Source organism: Python bivittatus, unplaced genomic scaffold, assembly GCF_059951505.1.
Source record: "Python bivittatus isolate LINGU-HERP-01145 unplaced genomic scaffold, Pbiv_v1 ctg000020_np1212, whole genome shotgun sequence".
In the NCBI taxonomy this organism is placed as follows: Eukaryota; Metazoa; Chordata; class Lepidosauria; order Squamata; family Pythonidae; genus Python; species Python bivittatus.
The window spans coordinates 127,548,151-127,573,264 of NW_028277030.1; the positions used below are offsets into that span (position 1 = coordinate 127,548,151).

General features: G+C 36.1%; 1 protein-coding gene across 1 annotated transcript in view; it reads left to right on the forward strand.

Annotated features, from left to right (window-relative positions):
* EML6 (EMAP like 6) overlaps positions 1-25,114 on the forward strand; it is a 147,514-nt gene that overhangs the window by 31,725 nt on the left and 90,675 nt on the right. The window contains exons 4-10 of the mRNA XM_088149416.1: positions 2,430-2,528; positions 4,123-4,191; positions 10,345-10,530; positions 12,572-12,707; positions 19,759-19,960; positions 21,310-21,447; positions 24,418-24,674. Coding sequence (XP_088005542.1) covers positions 2,430-2,528; positions 4,123-4,191; positions 10,345-10,530; positions 12,572-12,707; positions 19,759-19,960; positions 21,310-21,447; positions 24,418-24,674 — 1,087 coding nt within the window. The remainder of the gene's footprint in view (positions 1-2,429; positions 2,529-4,122; positions 4,192-10,344; positions 10,531-12,571; positions 12,708-19,758; positions 19,961-21,309; positions 21,448-24,417; positions 24,675-25,114) is intronic.

Consider the following 25,114-nt stretch of genomic DNA (forward strand, 5'->3'; position numbering starts at 1 on the left):
ACCAGTAAAACATTTAAAGTTTCTCCTGTGTTAATTTTGCATCATTAGTGTAGTAGTGACATTTTCAACAGTTTTAAAAGCATCAGCACTGAATACATAGTGAAAATTCAGTGTTTAAAATGTGTGGCTCCTTAGTAGTCTGACAGTAGTGGCAGGGAAAGAGCAGCAATATATTCTGGAGCATTGCAAACAGTTCCCCTGGGGAATGAGGTTCAGTTTAAGTTCCTCCTTCTCACAGCTGAAAGTAATATAAGGCTAAGAAAGTCTGCTCTCTGAAGCCCTGATTCTAACATTACTGAGCTAGATAGACCAGTGGTTTGATTCAGCTAAGGCATCTTCTACCAGAAATGAAAATCTTTTCCCAAGGAGTAGGTGACATATTCAGCTGCCCATTTTTTGAAAGAGATATCAAATTATCTTCCTGTGTGGGAGAACCAGTTGTCTATCTCTTTTTGGTTCACAAAGTTGTGGTAAAGATTGCATATCCAGATTCTGCTTGCTTGGATGGGTGACCTCTTATGAACTTTTAGTCTTTACAGTGGGGCAAAGAAGTATTTAGTCAGCCACCAATTGTGCAAGTTCTCCCACTTAAAAAGATGAGAGAGGCCTGTAATTTTCATCATAGGTATACCTCAACTATGAGAGACAAAATGGGGGAAAAATCCAGAAAATCACACTGTCTGATTTTTAAAGAATTTATTTGCAAATCATGGTGGAAAATAAGTATTTGGTCACCTACAAACAAGCAAGATGTCTGGCTTTCACAGACCTGTTACCTCCACTTGTTACCTGTAATAATGGCACCTGTTTGACCTTGTTATCAGTATAAAAGACACCTGTCCACAACCTCAAACAGTCACACTCCAAACTCCACTATGGCCAAGACCAAAGAGCTGTCGAAGGACACCAGAAACAAAATTGTAGACCTGCACCAGGCTGGGAAGACTGAATCTGCAGTAGGCAAGCAGCTTGGTGTGAAGAAATCAACTGTGGGAGCAATAATTAGAAAATGGAAGACATACAAGACCACTGATAATCTCCCTTGATCTGGGGCTCCACGCAAGATCTCACCCCGTGGGGTCAAAATGATCACAAGAACGGTGAGCAAAAATCCCAGAACCACACGGGGGGACCTAGTGAATGACCTGCAGAGAGCTGGGACCAAAGTAACAAAGGCTACCATCAGTAACACACTATGCCGCCAGGGACTCAAATCCTGCAGTGCCAGACGTGTCCCCCTGCTTAAGCCAGTCCATGTCTGGGCCCGTCTGAAGTTTGCTAGAGAGCATTTGGATGATCCAGAAGAGGATTGGGAGAATGTCGTATGGTCAGATGAAACCAAAGTAGAACGTTTTGGTCTAAACTCGTTGTGTTTGGAGGAGAGAGAATGCTGAGTTGCATCCAAAGAACACCATACCTACTGTGAAGCATGGGGGTGGAAACATCATGCTTTGGGGCTGTTTTTCTGCAAAGGGACCAGGACAACTGATCCATGTAAAGGAAAGAATGAATGGAGCCATGTATCGTGAGATTTTGAGTGAACACCTCCTTCCATCAGCAAGGGCACTGAAGATGAAACGTGGCTGGGTCTTTCAGCATGACAATGATCCCAAACACACCACCCGGGGAATGAAGGAGTGGCTTCGTAAGAAGCATTTCAAGGTCCTTGAGTGGCCTAGCCAGTCTCCAGATCTCAACCCCATGGAAAACCTTTGGAGGGAGTTGAAAGTCCGTGTTGCCCAGCCACAGCCCCAAAACATCACTGCTCTAGAGGAGATCTGCATGGAGGAATGGGCCAAAATACCAGCAACAGTGTGTGAAAACCTTGTGAAGACTTACAGAAAACGTTTGACCTCTGTCATTGCCAACAAAGGATATATAACAAAGTATTGAGATGAACTTTTGATATTGACCAAATACTTATTTTCCATCATGATTTGCAAATAAATTCTTTAAAAATCAGACAATGTGATTTTCTGGATTTTTTCCCCCATTTTGTCTCTCATAGTTGAGGTATACCTATGATGAAACTTACAGGCCTCTCTCATCTTTTTAAGTGGGAGAACTTGCACAATTGGTGGCTGACTAAATACTTTTTTGCTCCACTGTATGTTACTAAAGCAAGATGTATCCATTATTGTGTCTGTTGTAGTAATATAAGGACATACTCCCATGTGTTCCTAAAACATCAGATTAACAAAATGAAGGTGCTATAGATTGTTCTGAAACACATTAAATTCAATATAAAACTTATTTGGGAGGAAGGAATGATTGAATAGTCATACAAATACTGTATTTGAATCTTTTAGCATCCTTTGTGCAACCCCTTTCAGCATCCTTTCTGAACCCTTTTGTGCATTGATGTGCTGTAGTAAGCTACTCCTGAACTGATCTTCACTTAGAAACTGTTGTGTATTATTTTTCCCAAGCGTTTATCTTCAGTGGGACTGGATGCCAAAAACACAGTCTGCATTTGGGACTGGAAGAAAGGAAAACTACTGGCATCAGCTACTGGCCACTCAGATAGGGTAATCAGCTAATGAATTTGCAATACATTTCTCTTGTAATGTTCTTGTGTGTATTTTGTTTGTATTAAGAATACTAATTAGCTTGTAAAATTCATTATGGAGATGGCATTATTTGATATAATGGAGGGGTAATTTAACAACTGGGATTTTTTCCTGGAGTTATATCACTAAAAAAACAAACGTAATTTGGGATGATTGGTTGTTGTTGTTACTTTACTGAAAACAGTTGACTAGGCTACTATTTTGATTGTAGAAGGTAAACCTCCCATCCTACCTTAGTTTGAATCATTTTTGGTATCACATGTTTTACTTCCAAGTTGTTACCAGCCTGGTGAGGAAAAAAGACAGATGTATATGGATTCTACCTTCTCTTTTTTCCTCCATGGACTTAAAAGAACTTTGTATGATGTTGTGGTCAAGTGAATAGAACAGGGAAAGTCAAACTTCCCCCTCTGAATACCTCTTCTTTGACCTTGTAGCTGTTTGAACCAAGGATAGTGACCACAACAATAATGAAATAGCTGTGAAAAATGTTATTGATGAGGTATATCTGTTCCATAAATGATGATAAAAAAATGTGTATCTTCATGCATGTTTATTTGTTGTCATATCCAGTTACCAGGCTTCCTTCACATAAAGTATCACTTAATATTCACTAAAATTCTGAGAGTTTAGTATTTAATATCTCACATGATTTCAGGCACTAGTTGTGTGAGGTTTTAGAGGGTGAGATTGCAAAAATCTCATCAGATTTGGAACTCTTGAGAGAGTTAATCTGTTTTATTTTATGGCAACTGTGCTATTGCAAAAAGGGCATAGTATTGTCTCTGCCTGAAAAGATTTGCTAACTGAAAGCTTCCCTGAGAGTAGGTTTGTCCATCACAGTTGGTTTCTTCCTGTGTGTAGAGCTGCAGGGAGCTCTTGGCAAAGGTTCCTTTCATGAGACTCCCATTATATCAGTGGCCCTTTGGTTTTATGTGGTGATTATTTTAGGGAATTAAAACGGTATTTTGAAGCAGTCCCCAACAAAAGAATGTTACAGGCTAAAGTTGTGCCCAGTTTTGAACGATTCTGCTATCAATTTAAACTATGCAGAGCACACATTTGTACAATTTACTAGATGGAGCAATTAAATAGTGATAGGCAGGTAAGCACAATATTGTAGGATCAGTTGTTTTAGGAGTGATATCTGTATAGGTAGGATGTGCTTTACCTAATAAATACAGAATAGCTTTTATAACAATACTGTTTATTTAAAATCTCATCTTTTTCCTTTAGCTCTGTGCAATTTGGTATTTATTGACGTTTTCCATTTTTTCCCTATAATTGTTAATATTCCTGTTACATACACAAATACTATTTGGAACTGAGACTTTATTGAAATAAATGAACCACAAGATGTTTGTTTTGCCAGCTACTTTCCAAATGCATTAGTCTTTCATAAGAAAAGTTATCAACTTTGATATACCTATTAACAATCTTGATAATAGAACCATAGAACTTTGTTAAACTTGTGAAAGAGAAATAGACACTTATAGGATTTAATGCATGTGGTTTTTAATTTAGTGTAGCAGTTTTGAATGTGTTTTGACAGATTTTTGATATTTCCTGGGATCCATATCAACCTAACCGAGTGGCTAGCTGTGGAGTGAAACATATCAAGGTAAACTGGTTTTGATGCTTTGCATTATCGATGGAGAAAAATGTTATATTTACCTGACACATTTTCTTTTACTAACTTCTTTTAAGATTTAAATGTTGCATAGCCAATGCAAGGTAGTAGGCAAATTCCTAATGCTATAGAGTAGTTGCAGAGAGGAATTTTAATCAAAATAGATTGATTTAGAACAGGGGAAGACAACTAAAAGTTGCTAAAGTATATGCTAACTATGCTGTTGGGAATTATTATAGGGTGTCAAGCTACTCACTTCTTATTTAGAATAAACTTTTCCTAAACTCAAAACTTTATTTATTTATCAAATTTGTATGGCCGCCCATCTCACAAAGAAACGATTCTGGGCAGCATACAACACTTAATTAAAAAACCAATAAATATATTAAAACATTCATTTTTCAAAACTATAAAAAAAGCACAACAACAAGAGAGGATGGTGTTAGCTGCAGTAAGGGAGCCATCACAAGATCTCCCCAGTTTAGCTGTAATAACAATTTTTAATTATTATCAACAATTCAGCTATTTAAAACTAAACTGATATTATACTATATTTATTCCTTGCAGAAAATATGTGCATTAAGAAATCAGGTGACACTTTTTTTTTAGTTACACTAAATATATGTAAATACATAATGCATTTACTAGAGGAGATTACTTTTTCTGCACTTATACATATGCATGAAGATTAGGGAGAAGAATGCACACATAAATCGCTACCATCTTCCTAGTGATAACCTTCACATTTAGTAGTAAATTATTTTAAAGAAAAATATGTTTCAGGCAAAAACAGTATTAAGCATTGAGGAAAAATGATGATGATGATGATGATGATAAATTTTTGTGATTTTCTGTGAACCCCCAAGTAAGTTTTTATTACAACTTCTATTTTAATGAAAAGTTTTGTTGATCAAATTTCAAGGAAAAACCTATGCAAAGGGACCAGGGTTACTGTCATATAGAATGAATTGATTACAGTAGATATGGAAGTGCAGCTTGTGTCATTTGTGCAATTATTCTGATTATAACTGGATTATATTTTTCTGTCCAGATACCTCTATCCTTTACTTTGCATTGTGTCCAAACCAGAGGTGAGGACTTGGCAAAAAAAGATGCTGTCTGTTGTACCCTGAAACAAAATGAAATCTATTGATAGTTATAAAATTGTCATAATTAACTTAAGCTGTGTCATTCTAGCTGAATGCCAAGCTATAAACAAATGTACGCCAAACATTAATTTCCCATAATTTAACACCGTAAAAAGGCAATTAATGCTCTAGTCTGATGTTACATGCAAATTGCTTTTGAAGCTCTCCATAAAAGAAAGTAAAATTTGTACTTTAAATAATTATGATTTATTTTTGGAGAAAGATTTTAAAAGTCCTCTCCACTATTTCTGAAGTGTTTCCAATTTTGGTCCAGGTGAATACTGTAATCCTTTACAAGTTTATTTAGAGGGAAACTCTTCTGGTTTAGTTTGATCACACTAGCTTAATGTTAGTATACCCAGTTCTAACTAGACTAATTTAAGCTTGCTTATGGCCAGTCAACAATGCCTCTAGTTTGTGAATCTCAGACTGATCTCATATCTGACCTGTGATTTACATTTGTTTTAACATGTGTGAACTCTGCTGCTGTTCTGGTTTAGCTTTATGGTAATCCAGACCACTGTGATTTTTGTTGTTGTTGTTGTTAATCAAACTGTAACTTGTTAATAAATTATGATTGAAAAAAATTGGTAGAGTGTTGTGTGAGTCAGGCCATTATGTTAACTGCGAGTTGTTGCTGCATCTTAACTCAGTATTAAAATTGATCCTAATTTATTGAATTGTTCTGTCCTTCTCACCTGGTTACAGAGATACAAGAGAAGAGCAGCTTATAAATCACATCATTCATGTGGTTAATGGGTATTTACAGACATTTTCACAGATCTTTCTGTTCATCCTTAATCATTTAAATATTTTTAATAAACTCCTAAGCATATGCATTGATGCACTATAAGATTCAGTTATTGCTAGTTGCTAGACTGGTTATTGTACAACAATGAACATCTAAAGTACATCTTTTTCTGAATTAATGGCATTTTAAAATGAGGAAAATTGTTTGATTGAAAAATTAGCTCAAAAAGTAATACATTTGAAAACCCTAAAATTATGAATAGGTTTATTCAAAACTTGTATGGTCACTAGTTGTTTAAGTACAGTAACAATATTTTCTGTAATAGCTTACCTTTTTTCTGTATAACTGTTATTTTGCAAAGAAATATTAAATATGCATATTGGAAATAAAGTACACATACATATTCATGTAGACTGATAAAGAGATATAAGACCTTAAGTAGATATAAATACATGATGAGATCATAAGAAGATATACATATAAAGACAGACATATATATATATATATATATATATATATTTATTTATATGTATGTATGTATGTCCAAATGTCTTTTTCCATTTGATTTTATTCTTTGTATATTTTCTTTTTATACTAAATTATTTTTAGTATAAATCATTTTTATTTTTAATTATTTTTAAAGAAAATTTAAATTAAAAACTGTAGTTTTAGTTTTGGTGTTCTTTTGTTTAGTTAAAAAAACCCAAAATGTATCTTATACTAAAATATATAAATAAATCTGTCAGTTGGATCTTCACTGAAAAGCTCTTTTTTTTTCAAATCTGAAGTTGAAGCTATTTAGCTCCAGATATATGGCATGATTTTTTAAAAATTCAGTTATTTTGCTGATGTCTAACATATTATATATGTTTGTGTGTTTATGTGTGTGTCTAGTAGTGGTCACTTGTAAAATTTTACCATACCAAAGACACCAAGCCTTTTTCTATATTGAAAAATTGTGCATTTTTCTGTTGGGAATGGCTTTGCTCATTGGATTGGGGAAGAAATTTATTTCACTTTTTCTTTTATATAGGCTACTCTTAATAAATGGCAAGTAGATGACCAAATATATTGAATAAATGAAATAAATAATTAAAAGGTGCTCAAGGTGGCTTACATTGTAAGACTTGCAAAATACCTGAATCAGAAAAATAGAACAGAAAACTAGCAAATCAGTCCTTTATAGAGTAAAGTCATGGAAAAGCAGAAGAGTAAAATTTACTGAGCCTAAAGTTAACACAATTTAAAAGACCTGGTTTTCTTTAGTAATAAATGATGAAAAGCAGGGTTAACTAAAGAACAAGACTGTAAGAAATCTCCATGTATCTGGAAGACATTGTTGGAAAATCAACTGTTACATGCATTGCCTTGTTGCATCTTCTCTTCCTATTGGCCACTAGGGGCAATAGAAGAAATTAAAGCAGTGTTTCTCAAAGTGGGCAACTTTAAGGTGTGTGGACATCATCTCTGAGAATTCCCCAGCCAGTCCACACATCTTAAAGTTGCCCAGTTTGAGAAACACTGAGTTAAAGTTAGTGTAGGGATTCTCCTCTTGGTCTCATTTAGGTTGCCTCTTTGATACAGTAGAAGGAATGCAATGGAAAGGTCCATATGCTTAGTAGATTACATGGCTTTTCATTATTTTATTTAAAATACAGCTAGATCAAGTGCTTAGGTTTTTTATTTAAATCCAGTTTTCTAATAAATGTCTTTCTTTTTAAATATAAGCATCCATCTCCGGAAATCTTTCCTTGTATTGGTGTATTACTTTTACTCTGCATGCATGAATATTCTGCTGCATAAAGCTATTCCCACATCAGGTTAAGCCTCAGAATGAAATTTAAAAGTATAAATAATTAAAACAGGTTGTGTGTGTGTGTTGAGAAAGAGTGAGTGCTGGTGGGTCTTCAAGAGAGGCAGATTGGTTTAGATAGGATGGCAAATTGTGATCCAGGAGAGTGGATTCAATTGAATTATACAAACTACAGAAAATGATCCTTTTGAGTGAAAATGCTGGGTATTTGGAAAGAATCAGGAGAAATGGGATTCTGCAAACAAGAATGGTATGGGATATATATCTCTAGCTGAAAGTGATAATAAAATGACTGTACAAGCGCAGGTGTCTGCAGAGGATGTACATAACAAAAGAAGCTTTGCACCACAAGCACTGCCCCTTTTGTGTATATGACATTGCACACACTCACAAAAGAGTGGAGTTTGTATTGTGATGATGCAGTGCTGCTTTTAGCATTTTGTCAGAAATCTGACAAGCTGATGTATTATTTAACAAAAGTTAAAATATTAAGTCTTGTCACTCTAAATTTAAATGTGTTGAGATTTTCAAGCAAAGGCTAGACAGCCATTTGTCTGGGATGGTATAAGGCAGTGTTTCTCAACCTTGGGAACTTTAAGATGCGTAGACTTCAACTCCCATAATTCCCTAGCCAGCTGGCTGGGGAATTATGGGAGTTGAAATCTATGCATCTTAAAGTTCCCAAGACTGAGAAACACTGTTATAAGGATCTGTATCTTGGGCAGGGGGTTGGACTAGAAGGCTTCCAAGGTCCCTTCCAACTCTAGAATTCTGACTGTATTAAAGCAGGTGTAACTATAGCCACCAACTTAACAGTCACAGAAACAGTCAAAGGAGTCTCTAGATTTCATCCAAAGTGACCTTTGGACTTGGGAGCAATTGGTAATGTCAAAGAAGGTTTGATAGAAAGCCAGATGTGATCTTCAACCACAAAGAGAAAGGGTTTCTTAGTAGAGATGGTCACCATAGTGCTTGCATGAGGCCTTGGCAAGAGCCAGGTGATCTTTGAAGAGTCACCGAACATCTTGCAATTCTTAGAGAATGCAGGACACCTCTGGAATGGGGGGAAGCTGGGAAGCCCTTAGCTACAGACACTGGTGGTAAATGTAGATGTCTTGAAATGGCAAAATCTGAGTTATTGGCATGAATTGAGTTAATATATCAAGGAAGATATTGCTCCAAGGTGGCATTTGTCTTCTATAGTATTTCATCATGTGATTGCAAATGATGGGAAGAGGAGAGGAAGAGTTTAACATATAATAACTGAAATAGAACTTCCCCAAAATTATCTGTGAATTATATATTTCTGTCAGAAAGGAGATTAGGCAAGCCATGGTTTCATAAAACTTGTTGAATAAACAGATCAGCTGCCTCAAAGGTGAAGGGGAAGCCATGGCAAGGAATGAAATAAACTACTATAGGAAAAAAACTAAACTACAACCTGAATGGCACTTACAGTGGGTCTTTGACACATGATAGGTCAGCTATGAAGTCCAAGAAAACTGTATCCCAAGGCTCCTTGGGGGGCAGGGGGGAACAGTTCAATTCACCTGCTGGTGAGTGGCTTGAATGGCAACAAGTGTAGCAAAAAAAGTGGAAGCGAGGCAAAATCTAGGTGCAGAAGGGAGGTGGGAGGAGGGCTATAGGGCTGTAGCCTGTTTAGGGTATTCTGTGGATTGGTCAATTCACATAATTGGCCCTATGAAAATCTAAGCTTAGCTGCAATATGCCTGCTGATGGTGGTACAGACAGATCATCCCAAAAGAGGTTACATCTCTGTCTGAGATAGAGAGTAGGTAGTGTCAGAAGACATTTGTGTGGAAAAGGTCTATATGTTATTTATGCTGCATTATGCTGGCCTTGAAGTACCTTATATATGGTTTCTATAAAGTGCTAAGTATAGGATTGGGAAGAGTCAAGAAACTGTAATCCCTTGCCTCCTGCTCTGGGCCTGATTCTGATCAAAGTGCCTATGCTGTAGATTTTATCACAAATAAAGGATTTATTCAAATACATAGATTCGGGCACTGCAGATTCCAGGTGAAAAGAGTTCATTCATTACTGGGATCACAGGAGGAACAAAGGATAATATCCTAGGATACCTATGTAAATTGAGACCTGCACTGCCCATTTGTAAAAGCAATTTATTATTTTTACTATTATTTAAGTTAATACTTTTACTTTTGCCATGTGATTTTATGTTGTCATCATGTGTTATGAGTTCTTGTTCTATGCATTTTAAATGCTTTTGAATGCTTTGACGATGTAAGCCATCCTGATAATTCATTAGAGAGTTAGATGTAAATATCATAAACAAACATATTCCTATGTGGCCTAAACTATGTAAACTGCTAGGTTTTTTTATACATCTTAAAGGTATGATTCAGACACATATTGCAAATGCTGAAGATACTCTGTTTGACATTTTGTAGTTTTGGACTCTGTGTGGAAATGCCTTGACAGCCAAAAGAGGAATATTTGGCAAAACAGGAGACCTGCAAACTATCCTCTGTTTGTCTTGTGCAAAAGATGATGTTACATTCTCTGGTGCTTTAAATGGAGACATCTATGTCTGGAAAGGGCTCACCTTAGTCCGCACAATCCAAGGAGCTCATGGTGTAAGTTGCCACTTATATGCTACTGTACAAAAACTAGGTTATTAAAACAGATGTGTTTCCTGTTTTGCTTTTGGACACTCACCCAATTCTCAAATGATTTATATTCTGATTGATATTAAATTGCACCCAACAGTAGTTGCAGAAGCAACTCTCTTTAGTTTTGTTATTGATTCTGCTGTTCTCAGTAACAACTTGGCACGCATGAAAGTACTCTGGACAGATAAAACAGCTTTCATCAAATTTTAATTCATTTAATTCAAGAGTATGTTCTATAATAAACAATTTTATGAACATGAAAAATAGTCTTGTAATGTGGCAATGTCAACGAACCTTAAAGACTAAAAAAGCAAGATATGTGATTTAGTCAGCGTTATTGTTTGGGGGAAGTAGAGCTTGTGAGTTTCATTAGGACATAATTTAATCTGAGAAATGTTTCCGGTAACGTGAATAAGTATGTATGGAACTCAGTGCTCACATTATCACTAATCGGTCCATCATATAAGCAGTGCCTCTACAACAATACATGAATCAACTAATTTTATAGTTACATTATTTAACATGCTATGCTATGAATATAACTAATTTTTTAACTACAGGTAGTCCTTACTTAGTAAATGGAACCAGTAACTCCGTTGCTAAGCGAAGTGGTAGTAAAGTGCGACATCACATGACTGTGCCAACTTACAACGGCAGTTGCGGCAGTTCCAGTGCTGTTCTTAGGTGAATCCTGCACGGTTGCGGTGTTCCACAGTCACATGATCAGCATTTGCAACCTCCTGCAGGCTTCCCCAATGACTTTGTTTGTTGGGAGTCAGCAGTGAAGGTCGCAAATGGTGATCACATGACCGGAGGATGTTGCAACCATTGTAATTGTGAGCCAGTTGCCAAGCGTCCAAATTGCAATCATGTGACTGCAGGGATGCTGCGACAGCCTCAACTACAAGGAACTGCCACTGAACAAGGACTACGTGTCGTTGTGCCACGGGCATTTCTTAGTACGGTGTACATATTTGCCATTCCAACATTTGTAATAGGAAAAGTTCAATATCGATGTTTAACAAATATTTATTGCTTGTTGAAAAGATGAATCTGCTTTTTTCATTTTCATTCATGCTGGGAAAACAAATTCAATATTGCCTTGATTAGCTTGGCAATTATTTTGTTTCTTTGGTTAGTTTACTGCGAAATTGGTTTAGTTAGCCATTTATTTTAGGAGCATCATGACTGCTTTAATTGTCCTTCTGAGGTTATCCATTCAGTATGTTCAACATACATACAGTGTTGATAAACTCTCTCTCTATAATATGCTTCTATCTTTATATTAACTGTATCTAAATATCTAAGCCAAGGTCTGCTTCCCTTTACATAAGGAGTTAGGCTGTATATGTATATGTATACATATATACACACACGTAAATGCATGCATGGAAATATGCATATACACACACACACATATTCTTTATTTTATATTTTATATGGGAAAACCATAGATTATAGATCATGTCACAAACTGCTTTTGTAGGTACCACAGTTATCACAAGGGAATCTCTGGGTGACAGGGTAGCAGGAAGGAAGCTGCTATTTAGGAAACATGAACAGCAATTCCCTCATGCAGCATGAAGATTGTTGCAACTGATTTAGATCTTAGATCTTAGAAATGACAAATAGAAATATGAAGTGCATGCATCATAGAAATAGGCTGATCAAGGAAAGAGTGCTATGGTAGTAGACATGAACCGAAATTACAGAATTATTACACAATTGTATTATTTTAATATGATTCAGTAGCATACAAATGATTAATATATCCGGTTTTGTTGGCTCATATCTCTTGGCAAGAAAAAATATATTTCCTGTGGGCTGGTTTGTTTTGTTTGTTTTTATATGATGGAATGACTAAATAATCAGATTATATAAATGTTTGGAATCTCATAGGAGAAAACATTGTGATGTAATTCTATTTGACAAGCATTGCATTTAACACTTTGCAGTCAGCTTTGTCCTATGATACACATTTAATCCCTACTACATTATCGTGCAGGCTGGAATTTTTAGCATGTATGCATGTGAGGAAGGCTTTGCAACTGGTGGGAGAGATGGCTGTATTCGACTGTGGGATATTGATTTCAAGCCAATAACTAAAATTGATCTCAGGGAGACTGAGCAAGGATATAAAGGTAATGATTTCTTTTTCATTAAGGTTTTGTCCTTAATTTGTACAAATATTTTATTTGTAACATTCAGTGTAAAATAAGTATGCTATAAACATATTTTTATACTTCCAGAGTTTTATTACTACGACCATAGCTTACAGTACTTGTAGTGTATGATTGGAGGAGGGGCACATCACTGGTGGGTGACGGAAGGGACCTTGACCCTCCTGAAAATGCCCTTAGGCTGTATCTCCCTCCTGCTTTAGTGCAACTTTTGGCTATGTGGTACATTGTACTTCCAGATACTACTACTCAACTTCCTGGGGAAAGGAAATGCTTTAATGCTGGCTTGTGACAGAGATTGAACTCAAAGTTTGAACAATTTATCCCTAATCTGAACATATGAAAATAAAAATGGTGAAAATAATTATTATAATGGTGATGAAAAAGGAAAACCAAGTATGTAGTGTCACCTCTTGGCCTAGAAGCTTTATGGCAAGTAGCAGAGAATAGCAGCGCTCTTTCCTTTCAAAGAGATGGAAACAAAAGCATCTTTCTTATGATTTAAGAATATGTATTAGTAAAAATAAGAAAGGAAAAGAAAGAAAAGCTTTCTTGTAGTCGCCTAACCAAATGCCCATACAAATGGCTGGAATGAGGCATTTAGTACTGATAAACATACAAACAGTATCTCCCATCGAATGCTATGGGAATGCCAGGGCACAGATCCAATGGATGGGATCCAAGCTCAGATAGCTTAAGATGAGACAAATCTGACAAGACCTGAGTTAGCACAAAAGACAGTAAAACTTCTGACACCATTGTTGAATGTTGCTACAGCAGTATTGGAGACAGTAAAATGAATACATGTCTAGGTATACAAGGCATAGTTCTGGAGACTGTGATACTAATATGGGCATGTATCCTCAAGTTGAGGAGTACCAGCATTAATCCAGTTTCTAGAGTTCTTGGTATGAAATAATAAAACTGACAATGATATTATACAAGATATATTTACACACATAAAAATAAGAGCAGAGGTTTGTCACACTGTGACTCCAATTTTCATCAAGTTTCTAAGGGAACCAATAAACCAGAGGGCAAAATAATATCTGTCCTTTCTTCTTATTCTAACAGAGACTAACTAAAAACAAACAAACCCTAAGCTAGTCTCCCCTTCATTTACTATCACAATAGGGTATGTTGTCTTCTATTCACATATCTTTCAGAATGTGTCTTGGCAAGATCTGACTAGTTGAGGCAACTGAAGCACAATTGTGGCTATAACCCCTCTTTTTGCAGCAGCTGAGATGTGCAGGTGAGGAAGCTTTATATTTTTAAGCTTTCTGGAAGCACTGAGCAAGAAATAGGCTACTGGACAATGCTGGTGCAGCATAACTTACATATTGTAAGTTACATGTATTTGAAGGGACTGCTAGTAGTATGAGTTAAGATTAATATCTGAAATGTTACATCCTCAGCTAGTGTATAAGAATTGCTATGCAATTGCACTGTCATACAGCATTAGAAGCTGCTTTGTAAGAGTTTGTTTCTCATCTATCTTGAAGGGCCTCAACCAAAGGCCAATACACACCATTATGGCTGTAGACCCCTCCATTGGTGTCCTCCAGGTTTCCATCCCTTCTTAATAAAAAAAAAACCCACCCTAATTGGGAAACTAGTAGGCTGCTAAATGACATGCCAGTGCCATCTTTATTTCCAATAATATTTTGGATCTATTCTTAGATAATAAGATAAAGCAAGACGATGATCATTCTGAAGTATGCCAAGACATTTAAAAATATATATTAGGTAAAAATAGGGTACAGAGATGGGGAGAACATCCTCAAGTGCAGCCCTCACCCTGGGCTCCTGCCATACCTTCCTCTGCCCATCACTGGCCCAATGTTCCTGCCTGCCGTCTGCACTCCACCACCCCCACTCCACTCTCACCCTTTGCTCCTTCCTCTCAGGCTGTGATACACATAACTAACCCACGCACACACCACACACACCCAACTGAATGTCCCAATAACCCAACCTGGCCTACAGGGAACTTAGTCACCCTTCTGCCCACACCTACCCAAGCACTCCATAGCCTCTGGGGGAGGCAGGTCCCTGCAGAGAAAGAACACTAGGCTCCACCCACCACTTACCCTCCAAAGTGGGGGAGATCACGCACCTCCAAAGGTGAAGAGGGCCAAGGAAATGCAAGCTCCCCAGGCCCCAAGCAGGACCCCAGTTAGGCAGCTTCATTCAGGGAGCCAAGAAGCAGGCTGTCAACAGTCCCTAAATTGCAAGTAGGGACCCTAAACCTAACAGAGTCCCTTCCAACCCTGCATGGCCAGGCACAACCCAACAGGCCCCAGCTCCATTTCAGAAACATCCCTTGGAACCTCCCATGCAGATCAGAACAGTCCAAGGCAACCACACCTCTGCAGGCCACGTATCCTGGGGGGCAGCAAGGCACCAAGGATCACATCTGGTCATCCACTGCGTTTGCTCCATGGCGGCAAGAACCAACATATGTATCTGCTTCTCTGACATTCACCAATGTGCTTTCTGTTGTGCTTTATTGGGGAAAATATTTGATTAGACATTGGAATCTATCTTATCTGCAATATCTTGGCCAAAATTTAATCACAGCATCCATTTCTTAAATAAAAGCTATAGATGCTGCAATAGTTTCCTGTTGTATATGTCTTGGCATGGTCAGGTGAGTGAGAGAAAATTGATATATATATATAGAAATATCTTTTTTTTCCTTCAGAAGAATAAGCAAGATTAGATTCCCATAATTTATTCATATATGTCAATAACACCTAGTGTGTCTATACAATAGCAGATCTTCCCAAATGGCATCTAAAATGGATTCCTATTTTAAAGATAATGAAAGTTAATTTAAAAAGGAAATTCTCATGAGAGATTTATTAAATCAATGTCATTTATTAGCCCTATGGCTCTATATAAAGAATACCAAGAAAAAAGCATAGACATTCAAAGAAATATGGAGATACAGAACTTGCAAACCATTTATTCAAACTGGCTAATTAAACAGGATTACATTCGTGGAATATATTATACAGGAACTCTTTGGGTTCTTTTTGTATCAAGAAAAGGGAATTAACTGGGAAGGAGGAAACCCCCACCTCCCAACTTCTGAATTAATCTGTTCCATCCCCATATATTACTTGGAATTATAAGTATAGTTGTCTACACATGTACACAAATTGTGTAATTCATATTCCTAGTTTTCTGCTGCATAGATCACATAATTTTTATGAAACTCAGAAGCAGTCTGGTAGCACTTTTTTGAGACTAACAAATGTTATTAAAAGACAAACTTTTGTGAGCTACAGCTCACTTCATCAAATGTTATGGAGATGATAGAGAGATAGAGATATATGGCTAAGTCAATGTCAGATTTAAATTGGAATGAGACGGGAAGAAAAGGAAGAGGAAGACAGGGTGCTGTCCAGATGCAGGTTGCAAGTGAGACAGATGACAAAAACCTTATCAAGTAACAGTTGTAATGTGTTTAAAACCCATTCTGTTTGCTAAGACCTTCTAAGATAGCCTGAAACTTTTTCACGTACACTATATGTATTCATCAGTCTCTCGCTCAATTGGGCTGACAACGTTTGGGGTTTTTTCCCCCCTCAAATGGGTACTTGTAATGAGGTGCCCTGGGAGGTTGAAATGCTCCAATATTACTTTGTTTTTGTCTTGAGTCCTAATGTCAAATTTATGTCCATTAATTATTTTGCACAAAGTTTGTTCCATTTGTCCAATGTAGAATCCAGAAGGGCATTGCAGGCAGTTGTCGACGCATATATTAGAGGAAGAGCATGCGAAAGCACCTTTATGTGAAGTTGTTGGGGCCTGTGATGGTGCTGTTGGTATAAATGTGGGAGCAAAGTAGGCATCTGGATTTGTTGCAGATATTAGCATCATTGTCCTGTTGTATCTTGTTGCTTGTGAAAATCTGCTTTAGGTTAGGTGGTTGTCTGTATGTAAGTATGGGCCTGCTACCCAGTGCCTGAAAAAGTGCAGTGTAATTGTCCAGTATGTCCAGCAATCAATTGTGTGCTAATAAATGTGTAACAACTGGCTCTGCCAACTCCATTGATGCCACTGCACTGTACCACAAGTCACCAAACAGGTGTCCCAGCTCAGTTCTGCTCTCAAGTACCTCACAAAATTCCAGAAAATTTAACAATAGGCTCTTGCATGCTGGTATGAGCCAGATCCAGCACATCACTGACTGTAGCATATTAATTATGTATTTGTAGTATGGCTCACATGATTTGCATACATGGCATAGATTGTTAGCAATGTAACTGAAGGAAACCATCTTGTTTAGAAGCACCATACAGAAATATCAGCTGGTGAAGGCAGGTATTTGTTTGTTTTATTAATAATATTCTTACCCATTTCCCCTTCAGTTTATTGTTTTTAATAATATATTCCTCAGAGTACAAAAACAGTTAATAAAATATGGCAATATTAAAATAGTCTACTTAAGCATTAAAAGTTATTTCCAAAAAGTGATAGAAAACAGCCAACATACTTGAACTGGTTTAAAGGTAACACATGGTGTTATAACTGTTATTCTTCACTTTCAATATTTTTATTGTTCATGTCTAGAAGAATCAAGGCAGATCACCCACTATGCAAAGTACCTCAATGTTTGATATGGCTCCAAAGTTCTACAGTTCTCATCCACTGTTATAACTTCCAGCAAAGCTTGGCCAGCTCCAGCTTGGTATTCTTCTAATGCCTTCTAGTACTTTTCCACTTGATTGCCATTGCCCCCTCCAGTTCATAGGTGAATTGTCTTTGGTTTGAGAACCACTTTGTATTTTGAGAACTGTCTCTTGTGTCTTAGAAATCTTCATTCTGGTGTTTCTTTTAATATACTGCATTGGCAGATATCTCCTAGTACATAATCTGTTGGCTTTATGGCATAATTTGACTGGGTCTTACATACTCTATTTTTCACATATATCCATATATTCATACATTTACACAAACATGGTACAAGATGTGTGTGTGTTCATACATACCCATGCACACACATGTATGCATGTGTACACACACACACACACACACAGCCACTCAATATATAAAAGCATAATAACACTGCAACAATATGATGATACTTAGTTCTCAATCCATGGGAGAGAAGTGTTGTCTTCAAGCCTAAGTTAAGAAATGAAGGGACTACTGACTACCATTCTTGTTGTGTCCATTCTGGAGGCATCTAATTTGCAACTATGAGAATCAGAATATTGGTAGACACACTTTTGGATTGCTCCACATTGTGTTTTTCTTAACTTTCTTCTCTCTTTTTCTGAGAAGGCTTTATTAGAATTTGAATGGAGAATTAAAATTAAGTCATACTACTAACATATTCTCCATGAAATATAAAAACCCATAGTTTTAATAAAAATATGAGATTAAAATTAGTTGTTTTGCCTATTTTGTATGTCTATATCTGTTTCTTATATTGTAGGAGAGAGCTTGATATGGTAAAACAGATTGCAAGCCTGCCAGCAATAAGAATTAACAGTTGTGTAGTACTTGTCCATATGTACTGTTAATATAGTTAATGCTGTAACAAAGATACAGAAATGGACCTTTGCTTAACTATTACATAGATAATCAGTTGCAGTTCTTCAGAAAAGGAATGTTGCCGATGTATAAATAAGTATTGGCTGCTGTACAAGCTAAAGGATGAAAAAATCTTATGAAAAGATATAGGCAACTGCATATTAAATCACACTAATAGGCAAATCATATTGAATCAGAAAAATTAGCATTATCTAGGCCAGTTTGTCCAACTTGTCATCCACAGAATCAAACATAATGTATAGACTATCTACTATAGTCTGTTGGGTAATATCTGACAGCCCTTCAGTCTCCCCTCTCCATTTTGCAGATCTCTGGTGTCTGGTGGTGAAAAACAAACTTGGTGAGTTGTGTCGGACTTTGGGGAAGGAATCTTAGTTTGGATGGCAGAATTCATGCTTTGGATATAGAAGATCCCAGAATTAAAGGATCAGGTAGCAACTAATGGGAAAGAGTTCTTCCTGTGAACCTGGAAATTGATCATTAGTCAGAATAGATGATAAGGTCTACTCTGAGTTGTAGCAGACAGTTTTCTGTGTACCTCAGTGTTGGTATTAGGAATTGTATAACTGTTTCAGCAGTGAATGAATTCATTTATTACATTTAAAATATTATCAAAATCTCCATATCACTGACTTTAAAAATATAAGGTATATGCATATATACAAACAGGCAAGAATTGACTTGAGTTAGCATATTATGAGTAATGATTGCCTTACATTGCACAAGTAGTTCCAGAGGACGTGAGGAAAGATTGCTTGCTATCATATTCTTCCCTCTACCAATTTTCATAAAAGATCATGCTCAAAAAAGCAAAACAGTGCAGCAGCAGCAGCAATCCATTGTGAATGTTAAAATCTGCAAGATGATGGGTGCATTGCAAGATACTTGGATCACAGTGTTGTGCCCACCATCTTGCAGATTTTGACAGTCCTTTGCAGATGCTGCTGCATACCTGGCTGCCCTGATAGCTACTCCCTGAAAAATCTTTACAGTGAGGTATCATGATTAAAATGCAATTCTAGAGTTCATACCTGCTGTGCTGTTTCTCTCTGAAGAATCCTTAGAATTGAGCCTCTGCTGTCCCATGGCTGCCTGCTCCTATGGATGGACCCACTGTACTTTCCAATCCCCACCAATAAGCAAACAATTCTCTCTGAGCCCATCTACTCTGACCCTATTATTTTTGCTTAATATCTCTTTTTGTGATTTTCAAATTACTTGTGGTTACCAATTATTGGGTAGATAGGAGTTCGCTAAAGACATGATTCTCCTAAAGTGAAGCATTTTATGTCCTATTGCATTCCTGAGATGACAAATTACAGACATGTTTATGTCTTCTACTGAAAAGCAGTAGGACTTCACAATGCTTAACTTTGACTGGATTGTGTCCACTATAAATAATTATTCATTAATATACAAAGATTATTCTGTCCTTTCTCAGGTTTATCCATCCGAAGCGTGTGTTGGAAAGCAGATCGACTTCTAGCAGGAACACAGGACAGTGAAATATTTGAAGTGATTGTGAGAGAAAGAGATAAGCCAATGCTCATAATGCAAGGCCACTGTGAAGGCGAGCTCTGGGCTCTGGCAGTCCATCCCAAAAAACCATTAGTTGTTACTGGCAGTGATGATCGATCCGTGCGGTAAGGCAACAGCATATATGCCTGAAGTTTCACCACAGCTGTGCTGGGAAATCCTCATGGCTTTGAAGATCAAGGTTCTGGTGATAATTAATTTGAAGAAGAAAAATTAAGCAATATTTAGCTAAATGTTTTATTTATTTATTAGTTATATATTATTTATTCTAGCATTTATACTCCAGTTTGTTAGCCAAAGGACAGGTACTTAAAGCACTGGTATTTTTTATATATTTGTTGGCGAAAAGAAAACCAAGTAGTACACATGTAAATGAAAGAATTATCATAGAATTGTTAAACCCCACAGACTTATAATATTAATATAGATATACAAAGAAAAAAATCAAGAAAGGATTAAAAAAACAAAGAGCCTTAGAAGCACCCAATTTCATCTGCGTTCTTCTATTTGAATTTACAGATTTATGGAATGCTTTTGAGATAGAGGCAGATACAGTTTTTTTTAAGTATGTGAGAACTGTGACAATTATTTTAGTTCTAATCATTTTTCTTAGAGCAAGACTTGAGTTTTAAGCATCCTGAAACATCAATAAAACTTCTAGCATCTTAATTATTTCCTTTCTTGGCTAGTGTGGTTACTAAGTAACTCTTTTGTGAGAGGCGGATTAGTCATTATGAACAATCAGTAAAGAAACACAAAGGGCAGGTGTCTGAATTGCAATTGCATCAAGAAAGTGGGATTTTCTTTAAAAAATGGCAAATACTGAAAGACGTCTTAATCTCAGCTGAATCGAGTGAAAAATAATCCCTAAGAAAGTATACTTTCTGACTTTCTTGTCCTGGAATAAAAATGTTTTCAATTAAATTTAGTCCAGACTGCAATTTTGTGCTTGTATATGTTTCACTCTACAATGTACGGAAAATATAGAGAGGCAGAGTAGTGTGGTGGTTAATGTACTTTGGACCAGTTTCTCTCTCTCTGTCAGTCACACAATTGCTGTTGTGAGGAAAATAGGAAGGAGCATTCTATATGCTGCCTTGAGCTCCTGAACAAAGGTGGAATATAAATCTAACAAATAAATACAAATAATTAACATGATTAATAGTTAAAATACCTGTACAGTTTAGTGTCATTTGCAAATCTGATAAGCATTCTTTCTACCTCTTCATTCCAGTTATTAATAAAAATGTTGAAGAATAGAACCACATGGTGCCGCAAATGATACCTCACTCCATTCACATGTTGAACTACAAACTACCCAGTCCCTGTTTTAATCTAATCTGTTCTGTAAACCAGATAGGCAGTAAATAGAAAGGGAGAGCTGCATGTAAAGTCTGGACTAATTTTTCTCTTGTAGAGATAAACAGACTTCTCTCATCTTTTCCTTCTTGTGAAGCTTATGGAGCCTTGTCGATCATGCCTTGATTGCCCGATGCAATATGGAAGAAGCTGTGCGGAGTGTATCCTTCAGCCCTGATGGATCTCAGCTGGCTCTGGGAATGAAAGATGGGTCTTTCATTGTTCTGAGAGTAAGGTAGGCTTAACTCAGCCTTTAAAAAATAATTCAGACCAAACCTGAAATGTTCTTTCACAAGTTGTTAGCCTGTTTCAGACACAATAGTCTGATAAAACATATTTTGAAAGCTTGAGGATAAGTTGTTTGAAACAAATTACATGGGCCTAGCAATTGTGATCTGTAAACCAGCGTTCATCATTTAGAGTTTATGGTGAGCTATTGCAGTTTCTTAAATTATAACTTAATTTTAAACTAGAATAAAAACAAAGTAGGGCTTAGCATGGTGAATAAACCTAGTCTTTGTATGCATATATTCTTTCCTCTTCCTTCTCTTTGCATCCCTAGCTTAGATGCTTTAATTCTGTCTTGTTAAATCATAGTTTTCTGTAACCAGATCTGTTTTGATACTCTGATTTGTTAGTTTGTCTCATTTCCACTCTGACAATAGAAGAAACTGCTTTAGCAAATATACTTTTCTGAAAACTAGATGCATAAGAGAAAGAGAAAAGGGATATCTTTGTCCCATCTGAATTGGGCTGTTTTGGACTTCTGAGGAAGAAATGGCGGACCGAAGAGGGTTCTGTGAAAACCAGAGCCAACAATCACAGCGGAATGAAGAGTCAGTGAGTGGATCGGCACTTCAATAATTCCTCTCCAGACAAGGAGAGGACTTGAGATTGCCCACAAGTGCTCCAGGCAGCTGCCCTTCGCAAGCAGACCTCAAGATAGTGGTCTCTGGCAGGTATAGAGCTCTGGGAGACAAGGGAATAGCCATCTTGCTCAAACTGCGGTCAGTGCCTTTGAAAGGACATTGGATTTGCATACTTCCTTTTCTAATTACTTTCAGAAATTGTTTGTTAACTGCTTTTCAGCTATTAGGAAGCTTTGGATCAATGAGTTCTATAGCACTGGATGAGTTTCCTTCAATCCTTAGCAAAAGAAGCTTTAACTACAAGTTTAAGAACTTAAAAAAAAATTTTTTTTTTGAATAAACAGCAAAAGGGTTATTAAAACTTGGATTTTAGCAAGTTACAAATGGACTAAGGGTCCAGATAAATTTGAAACAAGATTTTGGAATTAATCTAAAGAATCATTCCTATGGGAAAATGCTTTTGTTTTGAATTCTTTAAAAGAAAAGACTTAAAAAATTGGGCACTAAAGGGAACTAGAGGGAACTAAAGATTATAATTAAAGGAGAAGAACATTCAAACTCAACAATTACAGAATGAAGCAAAATATTTAACATCGGACATATTGAAGGATATTTTTGAACAATGGACCCAGAAGTTAATTTTAAGAGTGTCAATATAAATAGACTGTGTTTAACAGATGTTATTGAAGAGGAACAAGTTTTACCTGACAAGATCGAGACTGATTTGAAAGTGGGCTTAAAAATGACAGGCTACAAGAATGATACGAAAAAAAATGTTACATGCACGTGCAAATGAAACTGGCTGATGTCTTAATAATTAAAAGGGATATACAGATAACAAACCAAGGGAGTAACTTGGATAATATTCCTATATTGGATTTACAAAGAGGCTTGTTAAAGTTTTGATGAATTTTGTGAGAAAGGACAAAGAAAAAAATGAAAAGAAATCAAGTTCTACAACATTATTTGATGGGACTAAAGATCAAGATTGTTAGACATAAAAGGAAAGAATATAAAGTTGGTTTATTTGATCAAGGTTAAAATAGATTTGTTGTTATCTCTGGTAACCCTTAATGACTTTTACTGAAATCAGGACTAAAATGGTGAGGCTTTATGGATTTGCTTATAGATAAGAGATGGGATATAGGAAGAAGAGATCATTTGTTATATTTTAAGAAAAGGTGCTAAGTTACTAAAACTGTTTATACTTGTGATGAAGGGGGAGGTCACTTCTTTAATTCTTTTCGTTTTTACTATATTCTTATTTTTTCTTTCTTTTCTATTTCTATTTCTATTTCTGTTTCTCTTTTTTATTTTTTTCTTTCTTTTCTGCACATTCTAGTTTTTCCCTTTATTCTTTTATTTTTCTTTTAGTTTGTATTAATTTTTATTGTTGTAATTTTAATCTTTAATAAAATTACCATAAAAATGAATTGGGCTGCTTTGGATATATGTGCTGCTTAATTTGAATTCAGTAACAAAAATGTGCTTGAAGCAAATCTTGCACATTCATATGAAGGCATGGAGAATACACACTAATAGACAGTGGCCCAGGCAGTCTGTAATGGAGAGGGACAGTGTGCATAACTGGGCATTGTTGATACTGTGACCAGTTCCTTTTGCTATTCTTTAGTGGTGTAATCTTCATTTACATACCTAACTACTATACTATACTGTATAAACTGAGGCTTATAAATTGCTCTGATCCAGCAGGACTTTGCGTTCATGTTGCACAGGCAATATAGAAAATTTAGCAGAAAACTGTGCTGAACATTTTGGATTGCTGTTTCAGCTTCTAACACTACTGTTAAGTAATTATCCTACTTACCTACTAAATACTTTTTTTTAAAAGTATGATGGGAAATATTCATTGTAAGCAAAAGTAGGCTGAAGATTAGGGTGTGTTATGTTGTAAAATGTAAAATTGTAAAATTCAAAGCGGGTAGCATTCAAAACAAAATCAGGGCTGGCTATTTTTGAGAGTGAGGGAAAGAATTGGAAAGTATAATTCCAGATATTAATCAGAAACACCATTATGTTCAAGTGGCTTATTCCCAGATGCATATATGCCTGTTGCCATCCGCTATCTAGTTACTTGAGAGTAAATCTACTTTAATTCAGTGAGTTTTTTTCTGAATACACATGATAAGGTTCTGCTACAAGGCTACATTCTGTTGAAGTTAGTAGGACTTCTTAACTACATATTTATTGGATTACTCTTTAAGAGCATGTTTGTGCAACATACAATCTGTGTAGTTAATAAGACTGCATACCACCATTTTATCATATTTCATTTGCAGACCCACTGCTAATTATGTTTTCAATACTCTTTGCAGAGATATGACAGAAGTTGTTCATATCAAAGATCGGAAGGAAGTAATTCATGAAATGAAGTTTTCACCAGATGGCTGCTATCTTGCAGTGGGTTCTAATGATGGTCAGGTAGATATCTATGCAGTTGCTCAGAGGTATAAGAAAACTGGAGAATGCAACAAGTCTTCTAGTTTTATCACTCATATTGACTGGTCTCTAGACAGTAAATTCTTGCAAACAAATGATGGTGCAGGAGAACGGTTCTTCTACAGGATGCCATGTAAGTGAATATTTTTTTCATTAACTGCACTTACATTTTAATTATCACTAAATAAAATGTTTACTTAATAGATCAGTATAGCCAAGAGATAGGACAGTGTGATGAACTGAAATAAGCACTATTCCCCATTAATTTATTTAAACATTTTTTTTATCCAAGGAACTTAGATCAAAGTATGGGGAAACATATATACCTCCTTAAGCTCCTTGGATGAACAGTAGGATATATATGAAGTAAATACAAAATTTAAAGTTTAGCCAAATTAGACTAGCTAAAAATCATCAGTTTCATCACTGAATGTGGGTTTTCTTAATTTTAGCAATTGTAAATTATTATGTCTAAAATTATGCTAAAGTTTAAATCATTGGATATTGATACAGTAAAGAAATATGATGAAACTATTACTGAAGTTAGAAATAATTACTGAATTCCTTGTGTAT